This window comes from Homalodisca vitripennis, chromosome 3 (assembly GCF_021130785.1).
Source record: "Homalodisca vitripennis isolate AUS2020 chromosome 3, UT_GWSS_2.1, whole genome shotgun sequence".
NCBI classification, from domain to species: Eukaryota; Metazoa; Arthropoda; class Insecta; order Hemiptera; family Cicadellidae; genus Homalodisca; species Homalodisca vitripennis.
Window position 1 is genome coordinate 35,040,182 of NC_060209.1, and position 8,636 is coordinate 35,048,817.

An 8,636-nucleotide genomic window follows, 5' to 3' on the forward strand; every position below is an offset into this window, starting at 1 on the left:
TCAAATAAAAAAAAGTTATAATTGACATATAGTAGTTATATTTCTGAATCTGGATATATAACTTGTCTTGTAGTTTAATTATCCTCTATTGGATCCACAAGCAGTTGAGTACACCATTGTGACATCTGGAATTGAAAAATCATTGTTAGTTTATAACACAGATAAATTTGTATGATTTTGTTTATACATTTTGTAAATAAAAACAAACTTTCCTTCTGAATTTGGAAATTAACAATTACAACAATCAAATAAATAAAAAAAATTGTTTCATAGATTTTTTCCGTGTAATTGTGAAATATGCTTTTATTCTTAAAGTTCAAGAAGTATTTAATTAATATTACGAGGATCACTGGTTTAAACATTTGTCATAACGTCTAAAAGCTTTAAAATACCGATGTCGTAGAAGTCTGCCATCTCGGTCGATAACCGATCTTTAACTATTTCTTTGTCATCAGTGTTGAAGCACTTATTGCCGAGAAACTCCTTTAGGTAGCGAAACAAGTGAAATTCGCTCTGCACCAAGTCCAGACCGTACAGCGGATGGTCAGTCTGTTCCCAACCAAATGATCTAATGAGATTTGGATGGCAGAGTGGGGTCTGGCAACATGCGACAAGAGAACTCCAATTAAGTCACGTTGGTTATTCTGTATTGGATGGTGAAATTTAGTCAGAATATCGCAATAAGAGGCTGCATTTAATGTTCTATAAACTTGACTAACAATATTCCATGTCTATCTCAAAACACAATCACCGTAGTATTGTATGTTGGCATGTTGTTTGTTTGGCCTTGACTTTAACCGCTGACATTGTGTGACAGCATTCCATTGACTGGCATTTTGTTCCTGGAGTTATGTGGGAAACCCATGTCTCGTCACCTGTGACAATGTTTACTGCAAATGGTTGTAAGCAATTTTACTGGGAGTCGGCGCACATGTGTATTGCGCTGTTCGCTCGTGCACGAATAGTTACAGCGAAAAAGACGTTACTTTCTGGATGACTTGTATTTTGCTATTTAATATGTGCTACAAAAAAATGAATGACATTTTTCTTCAACTTTAAACATAAAAACACATTTCAATGAGATTTCTTTTATTTATTTCCATTTTTCATTATCAGATTGTATGTTTTCTTTTTTTTTAAGTCCAAAACTTTTACTCTTCTCTTCAATTTTAAGAAAATCCATTATTGTTGTTTTCTTGAGTCAGAATACGTACATTCAGTGTATGGAAAATGTTTATCTACGTACTATTTTTCGGGCTGTTCTATGTATACTTACTGGCTCCACAAAACACAGCACAATCAAGGATCTGCTTGTTTCCGTAGCTTTGGCCATCAGAGCCACAGACAGGGGCATACTGAGGGGTGAAGGGGCAGTTGCAGTTGACCCTGTACACCGTGGTTATCTCTGGATTAGCTGGTGGGATCCTGGTGGATGTGGTGATATCAGTCTGACGTCTGACTACATTTCCATCTGTCACTGAAAAGATAAAAGTGTTACTGAATTCAGTTTAGTGATGCATTACTCGTTATCACTAAATAACTTATATCAAGCACACAACAGTTTACTTCTTGACTGACTTTTCATGTTATTTTGTATTTGCCATATGGGCAAATCATGTGTTAAAATTTATCGTGTATGGCATGCTTAATTTAGAATTTGTAATAGTTAGGTTTTTAAAGATGAAATAAATATTACACAGAGTTTCCTGAAATTAGGTTTAATTAAACACAATCAAGCTAGGCCCTAATATAAATAAACATTATCTGAGTTACAATTTCTTTAAAATATTCGAATAAACAAAACTGTTCATTTAGAGAATAAAACATATAGTAACAAACATAATTATGATCTATTTCATTAAAGCTAAGGTTTCATTAATTACTTGTTATTTATTGCAATTCATTACACATACTTTTAACTCTAAAAATGGATTTTTGGCTTAAACATTGCAGATTTAATACTCTGACAAATACTTCCATCTGTGATAAAGAATAAATACATTTGTGCAGAACATTAAACAAGTGGACAATTCAAGATGACAAGCAAGAAGATACAAAGATCTTTAGGAGAACTACATTTCACTGTGTATTTATGAATTTATACCAGTCTGTGACAGCTATTATAGCGCCATAAAGGTTTTCACTATATTTAACATTAACTAGCATTAATATTACCATCGGTATCAATATGCAGAAGGAACAATTGATCAGTGTAAGAAAATTGTTGACTTACATAAAGATTGCTCTTTTAAGTAATTCAATTAAAAACCAAAATAAATAAATTGCAGACTCTTGAACAATTGCATAAACTTTAAACTAGTAGATATTAAAACAAAACTTTTCTAATAGTTGTAGATGGAGCTTATATTGGTTACTTTTAACTTAATTACATTAAAACATAAAACCAATATTTAATACTTTTAGTATAGTAGTAAAGTATTAAATATTGGTTTTATGTTTTAATGTAATTAAGTTTTCTAATAGTGTTTATTTTTTGGACAAGGCCTTTCAAAACCAATAGTTTATCGTCAGGCAACTCCACAAATAAAAAATTAACATTATTTTTATGTATTACAATTAATAAATACCATATATGGTGTACCATATGTATGCAAATACAAGAATTTGGAAATATTTCAGCCAGTGTGAAAAATTTGATATGACTACAGTTTAGATTTTTAATAAATTGAGCAGAAAATAGAATGGAATTATAAATAGGGCTTTCTTTATTATTTATGAGTTTTTCTTTATTCCTGTGAATGTGTAGTGATTCCCAAGGGTCCATTTGTTTTGTTACTTTTTTCATTCATTTTAGATTTTTATATTTTGGTATTGTGTGTTCTGATTCAATGCAGTGCTCGGCAACAGCAGATTTTTCAACTCTCGTGATAAATGTGAAGGAAACAGGATTTTTCCGGACATTTGCCATCGTTCAGTGAAACAAGAAAACAGTAACACTACGTTTCGAGATCTGCAATCTGATCTCTCCTTCAGGTAAAGAACTAACCTAATACATAATTACAAACTAGGTTAAAATAAACAAATCTTACTAAAGCGTTGTGGCACGCCTAAGTCAGGAATCACAACCTACATGTTGTTTGTCAACTTCACTAACACTAAAGACGTGCACTTAATACAAAACTATACAAAACACTAATCATTAACTAAACTACGGAATACAGGTCACAATACGTCTTCACTCGTCTACTAACCACCTACGACTGACCAAAAGGACTAAGCCAATGGTAATCGTGACGGCTGGCTAAAACAAGATGGTGGAAATACAAGGGAAGGGGAACAGGAATGGGCCCTTTCGTTATTATTGGTTCATGCGAGATGAACTTCTTAAAACCATATTGTGACTCCGCATTGGTTTATTACAAATATCCGATCCGTTTGATACGTTTGGTTTTCTCTTTAGTTCATTTTTTAAAATTGGCAACCAAAGCGGCCTAATCTCGACTGATGGTTGACTGATTGGTTGGTCTGCCAATTTAATGTATGTTGCCTCAATTAATTTCCTTTTGAAGAAATGCTCGTGATAAATGCTCTTTGAATCTTTTTTTTATTGTTCTTTTTGTTTGTCCAATATAAATTTTGTCACAATCATCACATCCAAATTTCATAAATTCCTGATTTATTTTCATTTGAAATTTTTTCCTTAGGGTTTCTTAATATTTTGGATAGTTTTTTCTGTAACAGTTTTATTTGTGTTTTTTAAAATTTCATGTATTTGATTTGAGAAAATGCTGTATGTTGTGCAAGACCATAATGTTGTTTTATCTTTTATAATTTTTATTTTGAATGCTTTTTCTAGTATATTTTAGATCTTCATCGAGAAATCAAATATAACGGATCAACAAATTGTGTAACTTGTCATCAGAAACATTTTCCAAAGAAGAAATTAATCTTTAAAAAGAAGATTAAAATTTTAATCTAACAAGTAGAAATGACTATAAAAATTTCATTGTTAATATAGAAAGTAACATTCAATATTTAGATGACAGTAAAAAAAACTGCCATAAGATCTGACATATACTCTATCTTTTCAAAGAATCTGAAAGAGAAAAACATTCCTCACATATGTGTATAACATACAGTATAATAACGCAGTAAAAAGTCTTAAACAGAAAAATGTATTCCATTTGAAGGCTGAATAAAGTAATACTATTGTCATTATAAAAAAGAAGAATACCATTACAGAGAAAGGGGTCTCTTTTGTCTGAGAGGAGATTACCTTAAATTGTTTGCAGGTGAGAAAAGGGAAACTTTTTATCTTGTGATTAATTCTGATACAGCCGAGATATAAACCATTATAAACTCCATTAAACCAAAAAATCAGCTGGATTTGATGATATATCATCAAAATCTGTGGAAAAACTTTTAACTCCCATTACAGTCATCTGTCCCTTATCCAAGGTAGAAGAGGAAGATTCCCCTCCAGGCTTAAAATAGCCAAAATATACCCTTAACTCGGAACAGGGGAAGAAACATGAACCAGCCAACTACGGACCAATGTCCTTTCTACCTACTGCTTCAAAAATTATTGAAAAAGTAGTTCTTGCAAGACTACTTACTCATCTTCAACAAAATAGATTCTTAACAGACAAAAAACTTGGCTTTACAAAGGGGAAATCAACAATTGTGATCGCTGGACCTTGTAATTGTAATTATTGTAGAGAATTTTGAGTCTGATAAAAGCATCTCAAGTTGGTACCTTGACCTGAGCAAGGCATTTGATTGCCTTGCTCCTGACCTTATTCTGCCCAAATTAACATATTTAGGCATTACAGGAACTGTCCTAAAATGGTTTGAAAGCTACCTTAAAGGGATGAATTCAAGTAGTAGAGGTTAAAAAATAGAACATGGGTTAACAAGCTCTGTACGATCAAATCCAGTACAAAAAACATGGGCTAACAAGCTCTATACAATCAGACCCAGTACAAAGAACATGGGCTAACAAGCTTTGTATGATCAGATCCAGTATAAATAAGGAGAGGCGTACCTCAGGGGTTAGTCCTAGGGCCAATTTTATTTATTTTTTTTTTAATAGGGCCAACTATTTTTTTACAAATCTGAAGTACATGGAACCAGTGAAACTGTTATGTATGCTGATGATACTGTGCTTTTACTAGCCAATAATAACACAGAAGAGTTAGAAATCGACAGATACGTATCTGTCAGCATTGCAAGAGTAATGCACTTATTTTTAATGAAAATAAAAACATGTATTTTGGAAGAAATAGGAAAAAAAGAACTTACTAACCTTCGGAATGTAAACATGTTCAAACATATAAGCATAACAACTGATAGCAACATATCATTGGACATTTATGTAAACAATCTCTGCAATATTTTCAAAAAAATTGTATTAGTGAATTTAATATTTTTAAATTTGAGTAAATTTTAAACAAGTTGCACAAGTCTGTGTTTTACAATAATTAAAAGTGATAGAATTTAAATAAAATATGTTTTAATTATGAATGACTGAAAGCTATTATTTGCGAATAAAAGATTATTCATAATATTGATCAGCAGGAATAAATTTAAAATTTCACATTTTTTTGCTGTTGATTTTAACAATTTTCTGGGTAAAAGTTCACAAAATTTATGATATTTTGTTAAATGAAGTTTTGAAGGATGAAATTTAAGTTTTCTACATGGTTTTAAAAATATTTTTTATTTTTAGTTTTTTTACACAATTTTAACTTATTTAAAAATTGTACTTAAGTTTTTACAGATTTTACATTATTTATTTTAATAAAATTTAACATTAACATTATTGGCCTTTTTCATTCAAATAGCACAGATTTGAAAAGTAAGATTTTCTGTTCATTAACATAGATTTGTTTATGGTGTTTAGAACGATATATTAAGTTACATTGATTTTTTGTTGTCTCTCCAAGTGAGCCCGAAGCGCCATATTTCTAATCATATGTATAAAATACACAGGTAAGATATAAATATAATAGGTTGTTTGATGTTATTATCAGAATTGGTGAAATTTAATTAATTTATCTTCATTAATATTATTTTTTGTTTATCACTTTAACTGTTTCTTTAGTTTATTTTTAAATTTATAATTATACTGAAATAATCTAGAAATCTTACTATTCCTTGAAACATACCTGCAATCCAGAGTATACACAAGATTAAGAAGACCTTCATAGTTCTCGGCTTACTGTGAAGTGACAGGAAGAGAAGGGCTCTCGCTTGTTTTTGTCTGTTTGGAACAAACTAGACCTTGTTTTCCTTCTTCGATGCCAAAAACAAGTCAATAGACCTCTGCACATTCCTTGACCAATAGTACTTCTTTTTATACATCTTGGCACAGAGGATGAGCTAAACAGGTTTAATTAAATACTTCAAGTTTTTATGTAAAGAATTGACGTGATTTCTGTCTGATTTCCTTGTTTGTAATTTCAAAATCAGCTTAGGCACAATTTATTACACCTCATTTTAATTTTTGTAATTAAAATCACATAGTACAGTCAAATATATTATTTGTCATCACCAGATAATTAGAAACCAAAATAGGGCTGTAGTTTTATTTTCTTATAAACAATATTTAAGAAAGAATGCTGATGAATAGTAACAATAAAGAAAAACTATTTTTAATCAAAATTCCAGACATACTGATATATTTCTTTGATTTCTTGGATAAATATCCAGTATAGTTTTACCAGAAGGAAATAAAGCTATTCTAAATTACAATCTAGTATTACTTCTTTACTTTCTAACCAGATGAAAGTTTGTTTTAACTTTTTGAAGCTAAAGAAATGAAAATAGTTCGGATGGCAAATTTTAAATATTTCCAGAGTCTGATTCTTAACAATGTCAGTATTTTCTGTAAAATGTAATGTATTCTGCTTAAAACGATTGTCTTTGACCTACCTTAATTTTTAGACAAGTCTTTTGGTGTCACGTTTGTTTAAGTTATCTATTTAAATAAATTTTAATTAACATTTGTTGCCTGAATACAATCCACTGCAGTCTAAACTATCAAAACACAATCATTTAATTTTATTGACCAATTTTCGATATGGCGTGAACTAGAACACTTACGACTAAAGTTTTGATCTGCTCACCTTAACTGGTCTTCGAATGTAACTTTTTTAGGTTCAGAGAATTTCCATCTTGTCATTTTAAATAAATGACTATATCAAATTAAAATATACACAATATATTTATTTATTTCCAGTCAAAAGAAGAAAATAGGATAATGTACAGAGAATAGGAAAACAGAGACTGGAAAGCAAAGACATACACACTATATCGTATCAGATGTCCAGACATTTATACTTTACAGAACAAAAACTGAGGTACAAAAGAGGACAATGAATTGGGTGGCCTATGAAAATAGGTAGATTTCCTTTTAGGGATTTAACCTATCATATTGATTGCATTGCATATGTGACAGAGTCATAATCAGGTTGGTTGGTTTTTATATAAATTTCTTCAGGGCCTGGTCCGGGCTCCTTATAGGGTCCCATCCCACCCGATGCAAACCAATTCAACAGCCCCATGGCGATGTTACACTTTCAGAATGAATAGGATTGTACAATCTAGTAATGCGAAAAACTAGCATCTATTAATTTAGGAAAATGTAACATAGATGAGATCATTTGATGGTTTAGTTTTGACATCTATCTGGATAGTCTTAAAAATTGTTAACTTGGTGAACGAAATAATGCAGGATTGTGGTGTGACTATTGACGTAGTCAGTGAAAAGCTAAAGATCTTGTTAGTGAACCTTACAGCCTGTAAAATGAAGGGTAGGAAAATAGGAAAAAATGCAAGATAATGTTGATGGAAACAGTGCTGATGAAAACACACAATATGTAGTGGATGCATAAAAGGTAGTTTAAAAGTAATGTTTTTTAAGTAATTTTAAAAAGGTGATTTTGAAAAACTTAATTGGATATTTCAATATAGAACTCTTCTGGTTTTTTCAGTCTTTTGGGGTTTATGTGTATAACAGAATAAGAGATCAAATTAAATTTTGGGAACTTAATTTTAAGAGAACAGCAATATCTGCAAGAAACGTTAGTATGTCAAATTATTTAGTTTAGCCTTGTTAGTATATAATATCAACTGATATATATATATATAATATCAAGCCCCTTGGAAGTGCTGAGCTATCTTTACAGGATAAATATCTCTATTTCCCAAAACCTATCTATAGAACTGCTAATTAACTATTCCTGAAACTCTTACAAGTCCAGAAAGAGAGTTTTTAATATTTAAAAGAGTGGAGATTGTGCTACGGTATAAACTAATACAACAGAGTTTTGTGGCTTTGTGTTTCTTCCTATACAGGCTCAACTGGCTAAGACAACAACATGACATCCTAATTACTTCAAAGCAGGAAAAGAAAGGAAACAAACAGCCTGCAGTTGTATAAGTTTAAGTCCGGATGTTCTATTCCCGATTTGTTTAGAAAAGTAACTAAGCGTAAACATACTTACATATAAACTCAATTTGTTTCTTTTAATGACATTTCACAAACTATTGATCAGCCATTATTGTTTTTTAAAATGTATCAGAAATATCAGTTTTAAAATTTTTTTATAACTCATGGCAGTTGAAACTGTGTACTTGTTTTTTATCAGGTTATAGAACCAAGTTAATGGTCT

General features: G+C 30.8%; 1 protein-coding gene across 1 annotated transcript; it reads right to left on the reverse strand.

The window, feature by feature from the left end:
• On the reverse strand, positions 1–6,284 carry LOC124356793. The gene is made up of 3 exons (XM_046808002.1): positions 6,129–6,284; positions 1,277–1,477; positions 1–125 (listed from the first exon to the last, which is right to left on the reverse strand). The coding sequence occupies exons 1-3, from the start codon at positions 6,166–6,168 to the stop codon at positions 79–81; spliced, it is 288 nt and encodes a 95-aa protein (XP_046663958.1). The 5' UTR covers positions 6,169–6,284; the 3' UTR covers positions 1–78.
• Positions 6,285–8,636: the final 2,352 nt, after the last annotated feature.